This window comes from Tachypleus tridentatus, chromosome 12 (assembly GCF_004210375.1).
Source record: "Tachypleus tridentatus isolate NWPU-2018 chromosome 12, ASM421037v1, whole genome shotgun sequence".
Lineage (NCBI taxonomy): Eukaryota > Metazoa > Arthropoda > Merostomata > Xiphosura > Limulidae > Tachypleus > Tachypleus tridentatus.
In genome coordinates this window covers 78,384,622-78,405,024 of record NC_134836.1, presented here as the reverse complement: position 1 = coordinate 78,405,024, position 20,403 = coordinate 78,384,622, and the positions used below count along the sequence as shown (strand labels likewise).

The 20,403-nt window shown below is 35.9% G+C and overlaps 2 protein-coding genes across 7 annotated transcripts in view; one reads left to right on the top strand and one right to left on the bottom strand.

Moving 5' to 3' along the window:
- LOC143233708 (glutamate--cysteine ligase catalytic subunit-like) overlaps positions 1-20,403 on the bottom strand; it is a 135,145-nt gene that overhangs the window by 29,676 nt on the left and 85,066 nt on the right. The window lies entirely within an intron of this gene.
- Positions 368-12,453, top strand: LOC143233711 (chorion peroxidase-like). Its single transcript, XM_076470257.1, has 8 exons — positions 368-469; positions 1,348-1,471; positions 2,597-2,838; positions 4,665-4,797; positions 5,179-5,306; positions 5,855-6,057; positions 10,234-10,402; positions 12,345-12,453. Exons 2-7 carry the CDS (start codon positions 1,408-1,410, stop codon positions 10,295-10,297), a joined length of 834 nt encoding a protein of 277 aa, XP_076326372.1. The 5' UTR covers positions 368-469; positions 1,348-1,407; the 3' UTR covers positions 10,298-10,402; positions 12,345-12,453.

Genomic DNA, 20,403 nt, shown 5'->3' with positions numbered 1-20,403 from the left:
AGCGCTCACAGTACCTCTGGTTCAGACGCCCCGTGAAAATATTTTACACAGGGTAAAATTATGTCCATTTGAACTTTTCGGACAGATAAAAGCTCATTCTGAAATTTTGGAAATAGACGTTTCGATGGGAGTATCTCTGAAAAGAAAGAATCCAGTGGAATGCCTTTTTAATCTAACTGTTACTTTGTAAATATAAGTAAAACCAGTATCCGTGGAAACAGTTTCAATTACCTAAACGCTTCTCGAAACGTAATCTTACATGTAAATAACATTACTTAAAACTCTGTATGTAGCTTACACTAATACCATATATTATGTATAAAAGTATGAAGTAGATTTTCCAACTCCACATGTTTTTTATCTGGCAGGCCCAAGAACCCACATCAATCTGGACACATCACCTCTTGACGCCAACTTTCTCTACGGTTCAACGGAAGACCTTGCCCACAAACTCGCTTAGGAAAAGGAGGTGAGCTCTCGGATAGAAACAACGTTTAATTTTAAATCTCTTTTTATCATGTTACTTTTATTTCTAACCACTAGGGCGTTATGCTGAGCTTATTTTGATTTTTAGAACATACTGAAATCCATCCATTTTGTTTTTCTTTAATGCCATTTGAATTTAGCGCAGGTGGGTTGAAGTGGCTGTCAGACCATCAGAGAGTTTCGTCCTCTAGCTATTTGTTAATTGTTTTGTTTCTAACATTTTATTTTTAATACTTACTGGTGTGTTTTATGTATTAATCCGCATCACTGATAATCAATGGCCAAAATATTTATTTTATTGCTCAGTTTTAAACCTAACAGTTGATATTATGGTTATACGTAAGTAAACAAACGAATAGAATTGTATGAAAGAAGTTCCTATCAGTAGACTTTCTTTTTATTTATTGGTGGAAAAATATATAAAAACAAAAAATATGTAACACACGTGAAAAGGTAACAAACATTTAACACCTGATCATTTGGGAATATGCGCTTCAGGCTTTGCTTCCGGTTAGGTGAAAAGCATGCACATGGCTTACGTATTATTTCTGATCCCATTATATATGTATATTCCGAAACGTTTCAAGTATTATATATATGTGTAAGATGTTCCTTCTTTCGTTCTTATTAAGCTTCAATTGCCATATAATTAATCTGTTCCTTTGATCTTTTCTAGTGATATAACCTAATCATTCAATTGCCTCTTGTATTGTAAAACCACGTGTCCCAACTTCTCCTTCAATCATTCACTTTGAACTTTATTGCTTTATATTTGCCGTTCATTACGCATTAGACTTATAAACCCAAGAGTTCTGTAGTTCCTTAAAGAGTGGATTTAATATTTATGAACTCACGTTACAGGTTTGATGAGAGTCTGGGATCGTTTCAACGAGTATGGCTTAAAGCCACTGCTGCCCCCCTATGTCTGAAAATTCAGAACGAGATTGTACAGCCAGACCGCGCCACTTGTTTTGCTTCCTTGCCGGTAGGTGAACAAACAAGACTTAATTTATGTGATTAGATATTCAGGCAAACAGACTGTTGAATAATTTATTTAGATCCTAACATAACATAACACAAATTAATTTTCTCTGAGGATTAAACTTCAAGTATATATATATTTCTTGTTTTTTATACAAATTTATTTTATATATGTATAAAGTTTCTTCACAATAACGAAGCCTAATTCTGAATACTCAGACTAAAATTGTTCTGGTGGTCACTCGGTTCACAGGAATGTTAGAAGAAACTTGTAAACTTCTTTAAGTACTTTAGGCCTAACTTGATGTAACATTTATTGTAAAACGAATAGCAACATTTATAATACCAGTAAACTTCCATATTTGTATTTTTAGGAAGAAATTTTCAATGAAACACAATTTCCACATTCGATTTACTGAAATTAGAAATAAGATTGTTAAAGAAGTCGTAAAAAAAAACGGAAATAACGATTTATTGAGAGGTAGCGCATTGGAAAAATGAAATCAATAGAAACAACACAATAAACCGATAGCAACTCAAAAGTGTGTTTATAAAATATAATTTTATTTGTATTTAAAGCATTTATTTTAAAATTGAAGTGAACTTTTTGTTTATTTTTGTCTGAGATTTACTCTAAATTACTGATGTTTTAGTGTAAACCTTTCGCAAATCCACTCTTAGTTTTCTTAGCTCTTCTGGTTGTTCAAGATGGAGGTACAGGATTAGGCTTAGTTCAAATAAATTCCACCCAGCTACTTAATAGAGGATTTATTTATTGTTTAGGTTCTTATCAAAAATATATAAACGTATTTAATTTTGGTTAGACTGTAACTTTAATAGAAGTTTTTTGTGACATAATAGGAGGTTTTATGTGCTAGTTTACGAACAGCGAAACATGCATTTATAGATTTCCCCATCTTCAGTGTTAAGAAAATAGTTTAACCTTACGAGAAGATTCAGCTCAAACACATTACCGAAGTCTAGCCGGAAAATTATTTGAACCTGAGACACTTTTTCTACTACTGTTATGTTGTACGATTTTAGAAAGTTTTTGGATTGATGTCTAATATCAACTTAATGTATTAATTATGCGATTAAAACCATACCCACTATATACTTTTTCTGTTAGGTGACGAACGAGTTAATGAACAAATCCATCTCACTGTCCTTCATACTCTATATGTGCGCGACCACAATCGAATTGCCATCGAACTTGGCCGACTAAACCCGCACTGGGACGATGAAAGAATCTATCACGAGGCTCGACACATCATGGCGGGCTCTGTACAGCATATCACGTTTAATGAATTTCTTCCAATGACGGTTGGTGAGGAGATGATACACAGGTACAATCTCACTCTAAATCCAGAGGTAAGACTGCAGACTTGCTTTGATAAACATAAATCTCATTAAAAAAAATAGATTTATTTCTTTTATAATTTTCTCGCAAAGTTATACAAAAGTTTTTTTGCACATTAGCCTTAGTTTCGGAATTATAGACAAGAAACAAAAGTCAGTTACTCAACAACACCTACCTCTAAATCTCGGGCGACTCTTGATCGACTGAATAGTGGCATTTGATCGTCTTTATTATAGAGCACACCCACTGTTTTGAGAAAATGAGACGTGAACCATAAAACTTCGATTCACAGCCAGATTACGCTAAAATTTAGGCCACACCTGGCGTAAAGTACACGCAAAGATAGAAATGTAGCTTACGTTTACAAGCAACACTTTCAGCGTAGCGGCTCTGTTTCTTTCACACTTAAGACTACAGAAACGAACAAGTTCTCAGCTTACAAGTATTGCCTATATTTCCACACATAGACGTAAATGCAAGAGATTTTAATACAAAGGCTCAAATCGTAAGAAAGCTGCTAACTTCTTTGCTCGTTTGAATAATTCAAAGTTACAGTTTTGGTGAATGAGATCTGAAGATGTGTTCACGAGTTTCTTTTTGGACCAAAAGTTTATTCTAAAAACTTTCAATATTAATTTTAGAAAGTGGTAACGCATCACAATAACCTAACTTATCCTCAATGGAACAGCAGCATGTCCGAAGGCTTACGACGCTAGAAACTAGTTTTCGATACCTGTGGATGGACATAGCACAAATAGCCTTTTGTGTAGCTTCATGCTTGACTAGAAATAAACTAGCTATTATTGGCCAGAAATAGAAAAAATATATATATTTCAATAGTTTGTACTTCAAAGTTTGTGGTGGCACTGTAGGGTGAGGGTCTTTATCTTTTTTTATTTTCGCTCAAAGCTGCACTAGGGCAACCTGCGCTAGCCGTCCCTAATTTAGTAATGTAAGACTAGAATGAAGGGAGCTAGTCATCACCACCCACCTCCAACTCTTGGGTGACTCTTTCACCAATGAATAGTGAGATTAATCGTCACTTTATAACACCTCCATAGCTGAAAGGGCGTTCATATTTGGTGTGAAGGAGTTTCGAACCCGCAACCCTCAGATTATGAGTTGAGCGCCCTAACCATTCTTAGTATCCACCGATAGATGTGTACAGTTGTTGATGTTGTACTTGCGGATCCATTACGATTTAGGCACAGGACGACCAGGTAGTTAAGACATTCGACTCGCAATCTGAGGTTCGCAGGTACGAATCTCTGTAACACCAAACAGGCTCGTCCTTTAAGCCGCGGGGCATTATAATGGGACGGTCAATCCTACTATTCGTCGGTAAGATAATAGCCAAAGAGTTGGCGGTGGATGGTGATAACTAACTGTCTTCCCTCTAGTCTTAAAATACTAAATTAACGATGGCTAGCACAGAATTATTAAAGGAATACACGTTGTTTACTTTCTAAATCACTTAAAATGCTGCAGTCCAATGTAACAATGTATACTGTTTGTGTAGTTTACTGGTATCATATAATATAATGTGAACTGTAACAATGTATACTGTTTTGTGTAGATTACTAGTATGATATAATGTAATGTGAACTGTAACAATGTATACTGTTTTGTGTAGATTACTAGTGTGATATAATGTAATGTGAACTGTAACAATGTATACTGTTTTGTGTAGATTACTAGTATCATATAATGTAATGTGAACTGTAACAATGTATACTGTTTTGTGTAGATTACTGGTATCATATAATGTAATGTGAACTGTAACAATGTATACTGTTTGTGTAGTTTACTGGTATCATATGTAATGTTAAACTTACAGGGACACTGGAATGGTTATGACCCTAAAGTCCACATGGGTATGTCTAATGCTTTCCAGGCAGCAGCTTTTAGATTTGGTCACACACACATTCAGGGAATGGTCAGACGGTACAATAAGTTTCATGAGTTCATAGGTAAAAAATCAACAAACAAAACTGTATTCATTTTTCTTTGCTTTAATATTAATTGTTTTCTTTTCTCTGTAAGTGATTTTTTAAATGTTGAGATTTTAAACTAAATTATGATTTTAATGTTGTTGTTGTTTAACTTTTTTATTTATATTCTATTTATTTCCAAAATCCTGAGATTTTAATATTGAAATATTCTAAAGTAATAGTATTTCTTTTAATTTTCTTTTTTAACAGTGTCTAATCTTTGTTTTTAATAATTTAATAATAATTTAATTTTAATAATATTTAATAATCCTGAGATTTTAATATTGAAATATTCTAAAGTAATAGTATCTCTTTTAATTTTCTTTTTTAACATTGTCTAATCTTTGTTTTTCCCTGTAGGAGAAGACCCTCTTCGTACTCTCCTGCGTCAGCCCTACATTGTATACGAACCCGGGAAAATGGACGAATTGATCGGTGGGCTTATTAACACCCCAGCTCAAGTGTATGACCCCTTCATTACCATGGAGGTATGTAATGAATAGTGACGTCATTCTACTTTTACAGAGATCAACATTTATGCTGTAATATCCATTAGTAAATAGGATGGTCACAACTATCTCATTGGTGTCTACCAATATGTCACAGTTCTGGGACCAAGAGGTCATAATATCACACGTATCTGAGTTACTATCGAGCCAGAGAATCGTATAATTATTATAATTTATCGCATTTCTAATTATTTCAGTAATTTAGGTGTGTTTTTTTCTGTTTGATAATTCATTTGATTTAATGATTCGATATTCTAAGGGTATGGACCATGATAATGGGGTAAACGACAATGGGCTGCGAAAAGTCTCCCATTTTCCGTACAATTGTCGGTATGAGTTGTATTCCCTATCTGTCACAATAGTCCCTCTTCAAGTGGCACAGCGGTATGTCTGGTCTTACAATGCTAGAAACCTGGTTTCGATACCCTTGATGGGCAGAGTACAGATAGCCCATTGGGAAGCTTTGTGCTCAACACAAAGAAACAAATAAAACCATTATAGGGAATAATTTCAAACTATGATTTCAGGTGACCAACCACCTCTTTGAAGAGCCGCCTCAACCATTCGGGATGGATCTAATTGCTTTCAACATTATGCGAGGCCGAGAAACAGGAGTACCAGGGTATAATAGCTACAGAGAATGGTGCGGACTGGGTAGGGCCAAGACATTTGAAGAACTTGAACCTGTTCTTAGCAACGGAACTGCCCTGAGATATTCGCAAATTTACAAGTAAGTATAAGGTGTTCGTAGAAGTGTGCGTAGCAACACTTCAATGGTGCTGTAACCAGGCATATCGTCACAATTCTTCAGTGTTTGTCCTCCATTTAACGCTAAAAATGGAGATTTTATTACCACGTACGAGCAATCGGATTATAATGTTTATATTGGATCATCTTCGACGGTTCATACATAGTTTATTTAGAGACAGTTAAAGAATTGGGAAGGGTTTTTTTTTACGGGGTCTTCGGAACTGGACTTTACAAATAGGTCAAATAGGGTTAAATCCTGTTTGTGAATTACAGTTTGGACAAAAAACACATACAGTACTGATTCTAATATTTATAGTAAATATAGAGTGATTAAAACGAATTATTGTGCTGAATGGCTGAGCATATATTTATAAGAGAATAAGTCGTAAGAACATGTTAATGAAACATTACAAACTATTCAGTTTGTGTGAAAACGACAAAAACCACTTTGTTATCTTATCACAGTTGCAAACATATGTTTTTCGATAATACATCAATTTTATGATTTATTTTTATTTTGCCCTTAATCAGGCGTCCACTTCGATCTGGGGGGGTCAGGAGCACTTGAACTTCTTACTAACAAACAATCTTATGTATTAGTTCAAAAAGTACTCTATGTTGTATATTGATATTTCTGTTTTTTATAAGGAAACTATGCCCGGCATGTTCAGGTGGTTAAGACACTCGAGTCGTAATCTAAAGGTCGCGGGTTCAAATCCCCGTCACACCAAACATGCTTGCCCTTTCAGCCGTGGGGGTGTTATAATGTTACAGTCAATCCCACTATTCATTGGTAAAAGAGTAGCCCAAGAGTCGGCGGTGAGTGGTGATGAGTAGCTGCCTTCCCTCTAGTCTTACACTGCTAAATTAGGGACAGCTAGAGCGGATAGCCTTCGCGTAGCTTTGCGTGAAATTCACAAAACGTACAAACAAACACACAAGAAATAACACGTCTGATTGGTTTGCCGAAGAAAGGGCCTGTAAGGAAAACAGAAGCTTTCCCAGAACAGTAAGTAAGTCATAAGTTATCACTCGAATTACAGTTAATCGTAATCGTGTGAAATGCCTGTATGAGAGTATTTAGAGTTTCTGTTTTGAGAAAAGATTTTAACGGCGGTCCAACCGATTCATAAATAATTGATACAACAACTGTGGCCTGTTCTTAGCAAAGGAACATTTTTTACAACAACTGTGGCCTGTTCTTAGCAAAGGAACATTTTTTCTTTACCTTTTAGGAAGTTCACTATCTACCCGAGTTTAGGAACAGCATAGCCTTCTTATTACTAAAAGTCTACAAAAGAAATAGGTTTTTAGAAATCAAAGGACCTGCAAAATGTCGCAGATGTAGAAGTAAGACGTCGCGTTCCGAGAAAATGAAACACTGTTAAGGACTCGCTTACTTTTCTGAGAAATAAAAGTTTTTCAGAGTCTCAGGAGTGATTAAGTAAATACAAGCTGTCGATAGCTAGTTTCACTCTTTGTTTCGAGAAATAAGGGAATTTTTCACAATCCCAGGATTTCAAAGCTAAGAAGAGTTGTCAATAGCACCTAGACAGTCTTTGAATTGATGTGATTTAGAATGAAATAAAAGCGACAGATTTCAGGGTTCAATCTTTAAAAGTATTGAAAACTTAACTCTAGCAACTGAGCAAAATTCAAGATCCTAAAAGTTAAAGTAAAAATAAACGGATCTCTGCTTTAATAAAATTATTCAAAGTCCTATACTTCCTAACTAGATTTATCCAGAATATAGCTTCAGAATTTCTAATTTATTACCATATCTATACTGAACATAGCTTCAGAATTTCTAATTTATTACCATATCTATACTGAACATCGCTTCAGAATTTCTAATTTATTACCATATCTATACTGAACATCGCTTCAGAATTTCTAATTTATTACCATATCTATACTGAACATCGCTTCAGAATTTCTAATTTATTACCATATCTATACTGAACATCGCTTCAGAATTTCTAATTTATTACCATATCTATACTGAACATCGCTTCAGAATGTATAATTTATTACCATGTCTATACTGAACATCGCTTCAGAATGTATAATTTATTACCATGTCTATACTGAACATCGCTTCAGAATGTATAATTTATTACCATGTCTATACTGAACATAGCTTCAGAATGTATAATTTATTACCATGTCTATACTGAACATAGCTTCAGAATGTATAATTTATTACCATGTCAATACTTAACATAGCTTCAGAATGTATAAGTTATTACCATATCTATACTGAACATAGCTTCAGAATTTCTAATTTATTACCATATCTATACTGAACATAGCTTCAGAATTTCTAATTTATTACCATATCTATACTGAACATCGCTTCAGAATTTCTAATTTATTACCATATCTATACTGAACATCGCTTCAGAATTTCTAATTTATTACCATATCTATACTGAACATCGCTTCAGAATTTCTAATTTATTACCATATCTATACTGAACATAGCTTCAGAATTTCTAATTTATTACCATATCTATACTGAACATAGCTTCAGAATGTATAATTTATTACCATGTCTATACTGAACATAGCTTCAGAATGTATAATTTATTACCATGTCTATACTGAACATAGCTTCAGAATGGATAATTTATTACCATATCTATACTGAACATTGCTTCAGAATGTATAAGTTATTACCATATCTATATTGAACGTAGCTTCAGAATGTATAATTTATTACCATATCTATACTGAACATAGCTTCAGAATGTATAAGTTATTACCATATCTATATTGAACGTAGCTTCAGAATGTTAGTCTTCCTGGCGGGTTATGATTATTACCATTATGTTAAAGAAAGTACTTTACGGCCCGGCATGGCCAAGCGCGTAAGGCGCGCGACTCGTAATCCGAGGTTCGCGGGTTCGCGCCCGCATCGCGCCAAACATGCTCGCCCTCCCAGCCGTGGAGGCGTTATAATGTGACAGTCAATCCCACTTTTCGTTGGTAAAAGAGTAGGTGGTGATGACTAGCTGCCTTCCTTCTAGTCTTACACTGCTAAAGTAAGGACGGCTAGCACAGATAGCCCTCGAGTAGCTTTGTGCGAAATTCCAAAACAAACAAAGTCCTTTACAACTTTGTAGACTGGATGTCAACATTGGTTTTATGCCATTTTATGTTTTTAATTGCTGTTTTGTTTTTACCTTCATATCCTTTTATGAATTTTACTACAATTACTTTACTTTTACCTTTTTACCGGACATTTGGCAAATTATTATTACAATTTTGCTACATGTCTTTTACAACTTTTATTACTTTACCTTTTGATAATGGCTGTAATGACACATAACCCGGAACCAGAACTGGAAAGACTAACTTCAGGTGACTGATGGTGGTTCTTGTACTTACCTGTTGGTCTTCCTGGGGGGTTATGATCATTACCATTTTGCTAGAGTAAGTACTTTACAACTTCTCTTACTCTGCTTTCTCTCTTAACATTGTAGACTAGGTGTCAACATTGGTTTTATGCTTTTTCTGTTTTTCAATGATGTTTTGTTTTACCTTCATTTCCTTTTCTATATTTTACTACATTGAATTTATTTTTACCTTTTTACCGGACGTTTGGCGCAGATAGCCTAGCTGCTTTGTGCCATAAAACACTAAATTAACCAACCAACCAACAGTTTCACAATGTCTAATTTACTACCATATCCATACTAAACATAGTTTCAGAAGTCTTACATTATAGCTGTATCTATATTGACAGGTTTACAGTAATATGATTAACAAACCTTAGCAACACTAGTTAGAATATTCAGGTCATAAATAAATGTATAATAATCTCAACAACTGGCCTCTTTGTTCACTAGACTTGAAGCAAATTCTAATAAAGTCCTTCACTAGACTCTCAAACTCTAAGAACAAGTGCCAACTTGTAAGGTAATGTGGCCATAGCAATAGTGCAACAAACAATTAGTTCCGTTATTTGGTAGCAATATTGACGAATATCATCCCTTAAAGCAAATTTGTAGTTTCAACTTTCAAACACACAAAATTTAAAAACAGGTACCAAGTTTTGTCATTTTGATGGACATTTGTTTAGTGCTTTTTTGTCCGTAAAGATTATTTATTTCCTTGAAGAAGAAATAACTCTTCAATTATGTAATGTATCCAGACACCCTGATGATATCGACCTTTGGAGTGGAGGAATTTCGAGTACCGCCTACCAGGAGCGATGATTGGTCCAACCTTTGCTTGCATCATCGCTCGCCAGTTCGACAATGTAAGACGAGGTGATCGATTCTGGTACGAAAATTCCGGCTTCCCATCTGCATTTACACCAGGTAAAGTTATTCATGTACATTAGTGTTTTAGTTTGTTGATGTTCAAACCGTTCGGACAAAAAAAATGCACTTTTGTTATCACATCATTCACGAGTTCGCGTGACAAATTATGAACAGTGTATAAAAAGAGGATTAGAAATGCATATATTTTAGCGGTTAAAAATTCCTTCTCTTCTACTTACCAGAGTTGTTTTGGAAGATTCCGTAGACTCCTAAGTCATTACCAATAGTGTAACTGTTCCCTTCCCCCACAGTTGCAGGGGGGGCTAATCAGTTATATTAGTAACTACAATTAGAAGGAAATAAAGTAGGGGCCCCATTATTATTTTTTTAGGTGGTGGTGGCCCATTTTGTGTTTGGGCCACTTTAACACTACCGTACAATTCTGAACTGTACAATAGCCATGTGGCTTATAAATGAAAGTCTTTGGATATTTATGGTGTGAAGTTTATATCATTTCTCGTCACTAGCACTAACTTCGTGAATTCGTACTGCAGTTTTGTTGTTGTTTTCACCGTAGTGAATTAACCTTGCGAGACAGGCCTAAATATTAACCTGTATCTCAGAACGGCTGGTATTGGTATCAACACCTTTTATTGATAAAGAGAGAACAACGTTTCGACCTTCCTATGCCATCTTCTGATTAAGAAAGGGGGAGTTTGCAAGTGATCGTTGCCGGGCACATGTCTTAGGGCGAGAGTATAAACTGTATACCAGCCGTTCTGAGATACATTTTTATTTCAAGTGGGTTTCTCGTGATCAAGAAATAAATATTAACCTGCTATTCACTACTCGGGAAAAGTCGAAGACTCGAGACGTATCTCCGAGTGCTGTCCGCACTTTCTTTTGTATAACAACACCGTTATTCATTCAAGACTGGCCGTATAACAGATAGTAGGAGCTGATAGTCCTTTCTTCAAGTAGCACATTTCAACTAGGAATATGGTTTAGCTTTAATACACCCACCTAAAATAGATGCGTAATTAATCTTTAACGTTTCCGCCTGAACTAAGGATATGGTTTAGCTCTATCTTTTGAGGTAGATCTCCACCTAGCGGTTTAGCACATAAGACGGTGTTCAGGTAGAAAATAACAAAGAAGTATTAAGTTACAAATTCTTCGATTTACCAGTTTCGGCGACATCCTCTTAACTTAAAGGCCTTACTTTTGTATATTTACTTGTCGAGCCCGTATCGCTTTGCCTGTATAACTGTTTTACATTCGGCCTCGTAATTTACTGTGTGTAGCCAACTCTGGTCCATGGGATGCGGGAAGTATCATAACAGTGGCAACAATGTCAGTTAAGTTCGCTAGCTATTTTGATCACTAAGAACTAAAGCTTAGCTATAGATGTAGTGAATTACGCTTTTATTCAGCCCTTTACGCCATTACATTAGAGTTACCTACGGGAGAGATAAAACCAGGCAGTTCGTTGCTCTGTACCTACAATGACTATCGAAACCTGGCTTTAAGCGTTATAAGTCTTCTGGCGTATATATATATATATACACTTATGACTTCTTAGGATGACATCACTACTTAAACCTACCAGTAACGCGACCTAGAATCCCCATTCTACCAAACATACTCGCCGTTTCAGCCGTGTGGGTGTTATAATGTAACGGTCATTCCCACTATTCGTTGTTAAAAGAGTAGCTTAAGAGTTAGCGGTGGGTGATATTGACTAAATTATCTTCCTTCTAGGTTTTCATTGCTGAAGTATGGATGGCTAGCGCAGATAACCCTCATGTAGGTTTACCTGAACTTTCAAACAAAACAAATGTTTGAGGTTTAAAACATTGTCGAATGTTTAGTTTTTACACATAAATTTATGTTTGGCTCTCACGTGTAACGGTGAATAGAAAAAATTTCCAAAGACTCTGTGATTTGATGTTTTGTTGTTTGTTCACTCTATACAAGGTTTTATTTGTTTTTGTGACAGAACAACTTCAGGAAATAAGAAAGTCGTTCCAGTCGAAGCTTATATGTGAAAATGCCGATGATATTCCTACTATTCAACTCTATGCTATGCGGCTCCCTCACCCCATCTAGTGAGTAAAGTATAAACTTTAAGATTCTATCTTTCTCTCCATATAAACGTAAGAAAAACAACAAAACGATTTATCGTACAATCTGGAAACACTGTGCTACGTACTATAACGTATCTTGGGCAAGTCTCCGATTTATTATGTTACGTATGTTACGTACTACTATTTTAAATAACCGAAATTTTAGTTCGAGCTTAGTAGTTAATTAAATGTTAATATGTATTAACTTTATTTTATTTGCCAACAGAAATATATTTTAATATATAAACATCAAAACAATACAGTGTATAATAACGGTTATTAACAACAGTTATTACAAAAGATTGTTTACATACAACAGTTTTACAAGCTTACAAACAACAGTGAGACTTCTATGTGGTCTTGAGCTGAATATTTTAACGACGATCCAAATCCATGACAAGCAGATTAATTCTGACTTGATACTGTTGTACCTCGCATGAGTTAACGATGTCTTTCTTGACTAGTCTCACACTGGTTAGAAGTTCACTTCTTACCGAAAAAATTATTTGATGTCGTTGTAGAAGTTCTATCGTTCCAAGTAATTCACTAAAGTTGAATTGTTTGTAATGTTCGGAATCCTGGTCAAATTTTGTAGTTTTCCAGTTAATAGACGTTAGTTTCAATTATAGCCTTCCTAGGTCTATCGTGTACTGACTGTAGCTGTCCAATAATAATTTTCTTAGCGCGTTACTTTTATACAAATCACACGGGTCTCTAGAACCTTCATCAAAGTTTGCTTGACAACAATGATCTAACGCGTTTTCGTGAACAAATATTGTTGCTTCTCACTTTCATCGAGAACAGCCGAGACTTGTGCAACTCACAGTCAAGAATAAACGTCGCATGCAAAAAAGAAAAGTATACAGAAAGACGCGGAGGCATATGTGTTTTCTTATAGCAAAGCCTCATCGAGCTATCTGTTGCGTCCACCGAGGGGGAATCAAACCCCCTGATTTTAGCGTTGTAAATCCATAGACATAGCGGGGGACGAAGCATAGGCACTAAAATAAATGTACAACGGTAAATCTATTACAAATGTTAGGAAAAAAACGTCACTCTACACATTATAACGAAATTATTGCAGCCAGCGTTTCGCTATTACCGCTTCATCAGAAGATTCCATACCGCGCAATAAACTGACTTATTTTCATGTAGCTGTATAAATTATATGTTGAAAACATTATTATAATTTTTTTTAAAGATAATTATTTGGAATAATTTTTGTATCGACTGTATTTTACTATAGACACGATTAAAATTATGAAAAACCCGAACCGAAGATATCAGATAAATTGAGATAAAAGATTACAATTCCTATGCAATCTGCACAAGTCGAATGCTGCTAATATTATAATAACACATTTGTATGTGAAATTCGTACTAAATACTTGTCGGTTCGTGTGATTTTTTTAAACAACAACAACAAAACTAAACAGAATATACTTGTAAATTGTATTGGTTTTTCGTTTTTTCTTGCATATTATTTATCCGTGATCGAATACGTTAAGAAATGTTGAGTTCCATGTACTGATAAAACAAACTAGTTGTGTCAATGGGTCAACTATTTGTGATATTAATGTTAAAAGACAATACTGGTTAAAAGGAAATTATTTAGTAAATTCTAACACGAGAGACGTAAACAATAAAGGAAAGAAAATGGCGTCAACCGTTAAAATGATTGTGTGTGTTTAATTTTTTTAATCAAAAATCATATTAAAATTATATATTAACAACTTTTTTTTCACGTTTCTAGCAATCCTCGATTACCTTGCAAAGAAATTCCTTCCATAGACCTGCGTTATTGGCAAGAAGACCCCGTGCACGGTGGATACACGTTTAAAAAGTAGTCCTAACATTTAGGCAGCAGATTATTGCTCTTCCTGTTGAAATGACGTGTGGATAAGTTATTTCCTTTGTCCGTTATTGCTGACCATTAATAGAGACTGTGGCCAGAGTGATTTTCTTCGTTGTGAACCCGAAAGCACAACCAAGCTGTCCATGTTTTCGTGTTACAATATTTGTGTTGGTTTTACTTCACTTTTCCTTTTTCTTAGGTTAACTTCGGTGCTTTGGCAGGGAAGTATAGACGGTTTTTGTGTAAAATTATATGTATTTATATGTTAAAGCTTTAGTTGATCCTTATTGGTTTATTTTTACTTTTCAAAGAAACTGTTGCAAGTAAACTTTGGAAACTTAATAAATCCTGATATATCTTCTCACTATATATATATATATCCATACTTTTCGGAAGTGTTTTTGGTTTATATTGAAATACAAGATCCTGCTGGCCACATCCTGCACGATGACGTCACATATTTGGTCTGATGGCAAAGCACATGCTATAAATTTATATTTTGTCTGTAAATATTGGGTTGAGGAATAATTCGTGAGCGTTTTTTTCAAGTTAACAAAATATATTCAACAATGAAACGCTTTCGCAAAATATTTCAAGTCATTTGGTAGATAATTTTTTGCTCTAATAGATGGTGTGTTTGATTTTCATATGTCTTTAATTTTTGATTTCATTTTCAGCTCATTAAATGGAATGTCAAGTGGACAAAATCGAGCATTTTCGACACCATCTGCTTTTCGCATTTAATTTCTTGCAATTTCGTTTAAAACAATGCATACTATATACCTAGGTATTACATGAAATAAAGTATCATAATAAATGTTTTGGGTGTAATGTGTTCATGCATTGAAGTATTGTATAGTCTTGCATGTAATGCTTGAATGAAATTATTTAAAACGCTCACGAATTATTCCTCAACCTAATAATAAAAGTCTAAGCTGCGGTGTCTGACAATTGTTGATAGATTTCTATACCGGCTGTCTTTTTCCCCCACCTATTTTATACAGTTTTGATCGTAGGGTTAAACACTATGCTTATGTTGTTTGACATTTCCATTTTGTACGTTGTTAAACTTTCTTGCGTGGGAGGGGGAGGGGAAAAGAAACTGACAGTAAAACTATTAGTCATTTTTATAACTTTATTGTTTTTCTATGAATTGATGGTGGATGTTTTTTAAGAGTATATTCATTCGTATGTAATTGTAAATTTTCTTGACTCAGACCAATAAAATGTGTAGCCTTAGAAAAGGGCATTTCTAAACATCTGAACTGATACTAAAATTGTTTTGATTGGATGTTCTTACTATTAGAACAGCAGCTATGTGCGACGATTCACCTTGCATAATAAAAACGGACTCGTAAGTGTATCTCGAAAACTCGTGTGAGGAGCGTTTCATACTGAGGCCCGGGTGTGGCTGCACTATAAACCTGAGACTTCGTGTTTTTACTTGTTAAGTATACAGGTATACAATGGACTATCTGTACTGTTCCCACCTCGTGTATCAAAACCAGATTTTTAGTGTTGTAAGCTTCCAGACTCACCCCTGATCCACTGGAGGCGAGGACATGGCCCAAAGTAAAGTAAATATAAGTATTTGTGGTATGTAACTTTCGTCTAAGCTTGGGGATTGTGGTCTTTTTACGTACAGTTTACAAGGGCGGCAACTAACATTCAGATATGATGTGGTAATATGTAATCACGCGCGAGCTACTTTGCACAAGAGCAGTTAAGTACTGTAGAAAAACTTTGAAAAACTGTACTTGAACATACCTAAATGAAAATACGAAAAGAGTAGTTATGTCATGTACAACTATAAATTAGTACTAAAATTTAGAACTTCAAAATGTAGACGTGAACAAACTTCAAGGTCATAAGAACCAGTAAGCCTGTCTTATTTCAATTTGAATAACTCAAAAATCACAAGTTCACTTTCACCACGTATTAGCATAACCACGTGATGTTGAAACACAGGTATAACCTGTACATACGTGTGTAGAAAATAGTTATGTTGCTATGCCAGAAGTCTTAGAACATTTCCTGGAATACAAAACTAAGCTGATTCAAGATATTCTGCAAATGGTGTGTTTGTTGTGACAAAGATTCGAACCCGCGATTCTCGGATTACGAGTCAAGCGTAAAATACGGAAAATTAATAATAAATTGATAATAACGAAACAGTAAATTTGGACTTTTGATACATATATGGTATGTCATCACTTAGAAAAGCTAAGATGCACAAGCTCTGCTGGACTAGTCATTTCATTACGACAAATGCATTCAGAAGCATTGTTAGTGGATTCAATGTTTCACAAAAAATTCCAAAAGTGAAATTATTTGACTAAGAAGTTTCATTATGAAACAAATGACTAAGAATCAAGTACTGGAGCAGTTTTTTTAATCATGTGCTATTACAGAAGTCTAGTTACACAATCAGGTTTTGAAAAACAATGAAATTGTTAGCAAACTAAAATCATTAACTTGGGATTTCAATTTATTCAGTATCACCAAAGTGTAGTCATTGGAACAAGCACAACCAAACTTGATGAGGTTTCGGGACACATAAATTATCAACGAGATAAAATTACTAGATCCTCTGCTACAATGAAAGCATCTCAACTGGTTAGGCAATACAAGTCACGTCCACACAAGTGGCTACGACATTGTTCCGATGTCGCCTATCCCACAGTTGCAAAAGGGAACTTGCACTCATGAGATTCGGACAAAGACAGAACGGTCAAGTTGCCGGACAAAACTCTGTGCGACTGATCTGATGAAAGAGTTGTTCGTACACTAAATCGTTTCTGGAAAATCCACGGGTGAGGATGGGTGTGTTTTGGACATGATAGATTTATGACGTAGCTTTTTGCAAATGAGAACTACAGTCGACGGCTTAACGTCAAGATGCACGGTCGTTAGATGGAGTATAACTGGACGTGACGACATAGACTGGTGAGCCTCCAAAATTGTTTTAATATATATGCTCAACCTCTCACCTATAGGATGCATGTTTACGGACATATGAAGTATTTTCAAGTTAATTTTTAAAATTTGTTTTATTTGTTTGTTTTAGAGCAAAGCCACATTGGGCTATCTGCTGTGTCTATCACGAGGAAATAGAAACGAGTATTTAAAGCTTTAGGTCTATGGACTAAATATTGTCCTATTGGGGTTATTTTAACTTGATATAGCATCTCGTCACGACAAGTAATATAACTCCATAATAAATAATTTTTCATCTGACGTCCTTCCTTACGTTTCTAATAAGGTCTGCTCTACAGCGTCACAGAATACAGACATTATATGACGACTAAATGAATACAGATATTATATGACGACTAAATGAATACAGATATCATATGACGACTAAATGAATACAGATATTATATGACGACTAAATGAATACAGATATCATATTACGACTAAATGAATACAGATATCATATTACGACTAAATGAATACAGATATTATATGACGACTAAATGAATACAGATATTATATGACGACTAAGTGAATACAGATATTATATGACGACTAAGTGAATACAGATATTATATGACGACTAAGTGAATACAGATATTATATGACGACTAAGTGAATACAGATATTATATGACGACTAAGTGAATACAGATATTATATGACGACTAAGTGAATACAGATATTATATGACGACTAAATGAATACAGATATCATATGACGACTAAATGAATACAGATATTATATGACGACTATATAACAAACTCTTCTTGTTTTGTTTTTGTAAATTATCATGCAAAGCTTTTCAAGAGCTATCTAGTCTTTGGTCGTCCATAGTGGGGTTTGACTGTCACACATCAGTGCACCTTCGGTCTATTTATGGAGCATGTTTTTACCATAACGGTCCATGAACAAAGAACCCTCGAACTCAGTCTGAGTTCGCTAACTATTTGGACAACATATTGTGTACATAATATACACTCATAACTTCAACAACTATTTCAAAAAACAAAAACATGGAAATACACGTAATATTAAAATATTATTATAAATATCACTGCACAACAAAGTGTCTGCTTCTTGAACACTGTTGGGTGTTTCTTGTAGATTTTTGGCTGCTGATCACGAAAATCACATTCAAATTTCCCCATCATATATGTTTCATCGAAATCTTCAGTTTTGTCATGTTTTTTCTTATATTTGTGTCCAAAAATTTTCGTTTCTGTAAAAGACCTATGAACAATGTTTTGTGCAGTCTGGGCATGTCCAGGCATGAAATCAGGCCAGGTTGGAAGCTGTTCTGTGGAAGTATGCAGCCCGGATAAACGTGGGCAGGCCGGAGTCAGCTTGACACTGTCTCAGCAGGATATAAAAGTGGCTTGCATACACAGATGCTACTCATTGGATTAATATAGACCTTATAGTATGTATGTATTGTTTCAGAATATAGCATTGCCTAAGTAGCACTGTAACAAGTAAGTTAGATGTTATAGATGTTTTACAGGACGATTGGTGTCGGTCAACATGTCTCGTCAATGTCGTAATAGCTGCAATACATTCTGCTATATTTGTGGCGAGTATACGCTTGTTCATCAAAGACGCTCAATGACTGTTCTTGTGAAGAAAGCATATCATCTGTACTTCGGCTGTAAAATTGGTGATTAGGAATGGGCGCCTCACATTTGTTGCGCGACATGTGCTGTCTGTTTGAGAACTTGGCTCAGAGACACTCGAAAGAAAATGCCGCTTGCTCTCCCGATGATATGGCGAGAGCAGAAAGACCATGTGACAGACTGTTACTACTGTTTGACTAATGTATACTCTTCAAAACAAGAAACGCAAAAGGAATATTTATGTTATTTTAAAGAGAAATATATGTAATAACGTTACAAGCTCAGAGTATGTGATGTTACACGTGTTAAGGCACTGATTGGCAGACCAAAATGACAATAAAAGTTGCGCACTTTGAAAACGGAGGAAAACATCGGATTTTTCGCCAAAAAGCATGCGTGTCCAATAAATTTGTTTGAGAGATCTGCATGTTATGCAAGTGCAATATGTGCAAAATCCCTATAAAAGTGACGGGTTCTCGGTTTCCATAGCTCAGTGTTAAGCCACCGACACGCAATACAGTTACGCCAAGACTGACTGAAGCACAACGCAACAATGCAATTGGTCGCTTGGAAGCAGGCGAATCTCGATCAGATGTTGCCACAGCTGTGAATGCCCACCCAAGCACCATCACAAGGCTATGGAATCGTCACCAACAACATGGATCAACTCGTGACCGTCCACGATCTGGCAGACCTCGTGTGACCACGCCCGCACAAGATCGCTACATTCGGTTACGTCACCTTCGGGATAGGACCACCACTGCGACTTCTACTGCTTCAACCATACTAGGGCTGTGTAGGATTTCTGATCAGACTGTACGCAACCGTCTACGAGATGCAAGAATCCGACCTCGACGTCCAGTCAGAGGCGTCATCCTCACCCAGCAACATCGTCAAGCACGGCTGCAGTGGACTCGGGCACATCGGGTATGGCCTCATCGACGATGGAGGCATCTTTGGTTCAGCGATGAATCACGTTTTATGCTTCGTAGGCAGGATGGAAGGACCCGTGTTTACCGTCGCCGAGGTGAACGTTTTGCAGCAAACTGTGTGCAGGGTGTTGACAGATTTGGTGGTGGCAGCGTCATGATGTGGGCTGCCATCGCCTACAATGCCAGAACAGACCTTTTGCACATTCGAGGGAATCTTACGGCTCAACGATACGTTGACGAGATTCTTAGGCCCCATGTGCAACCCATCATGGTGAACGTCAACGACGTTTTTCAACATGACAACGCCCGTCCTCACACAGCCCGACTCACCACTGTCTTCTTGAGACACCACAACATCAACGTTCTTCCCTGGCCCTCCAGATCACCAGATTTAAACCCCATCGAACATCTTTGGGACGAGTTAGACCGACGTCTGCGACGGCGATAACCTCAACCGCAGACTCTACCTCAGCTTGCAGCAGCTTTGCAGGCTGAGTGGACAGCCATTCCACAGGATGTGAATCGTCATCTCATCGCTTCCATGGGCAGGAGATGCCAAG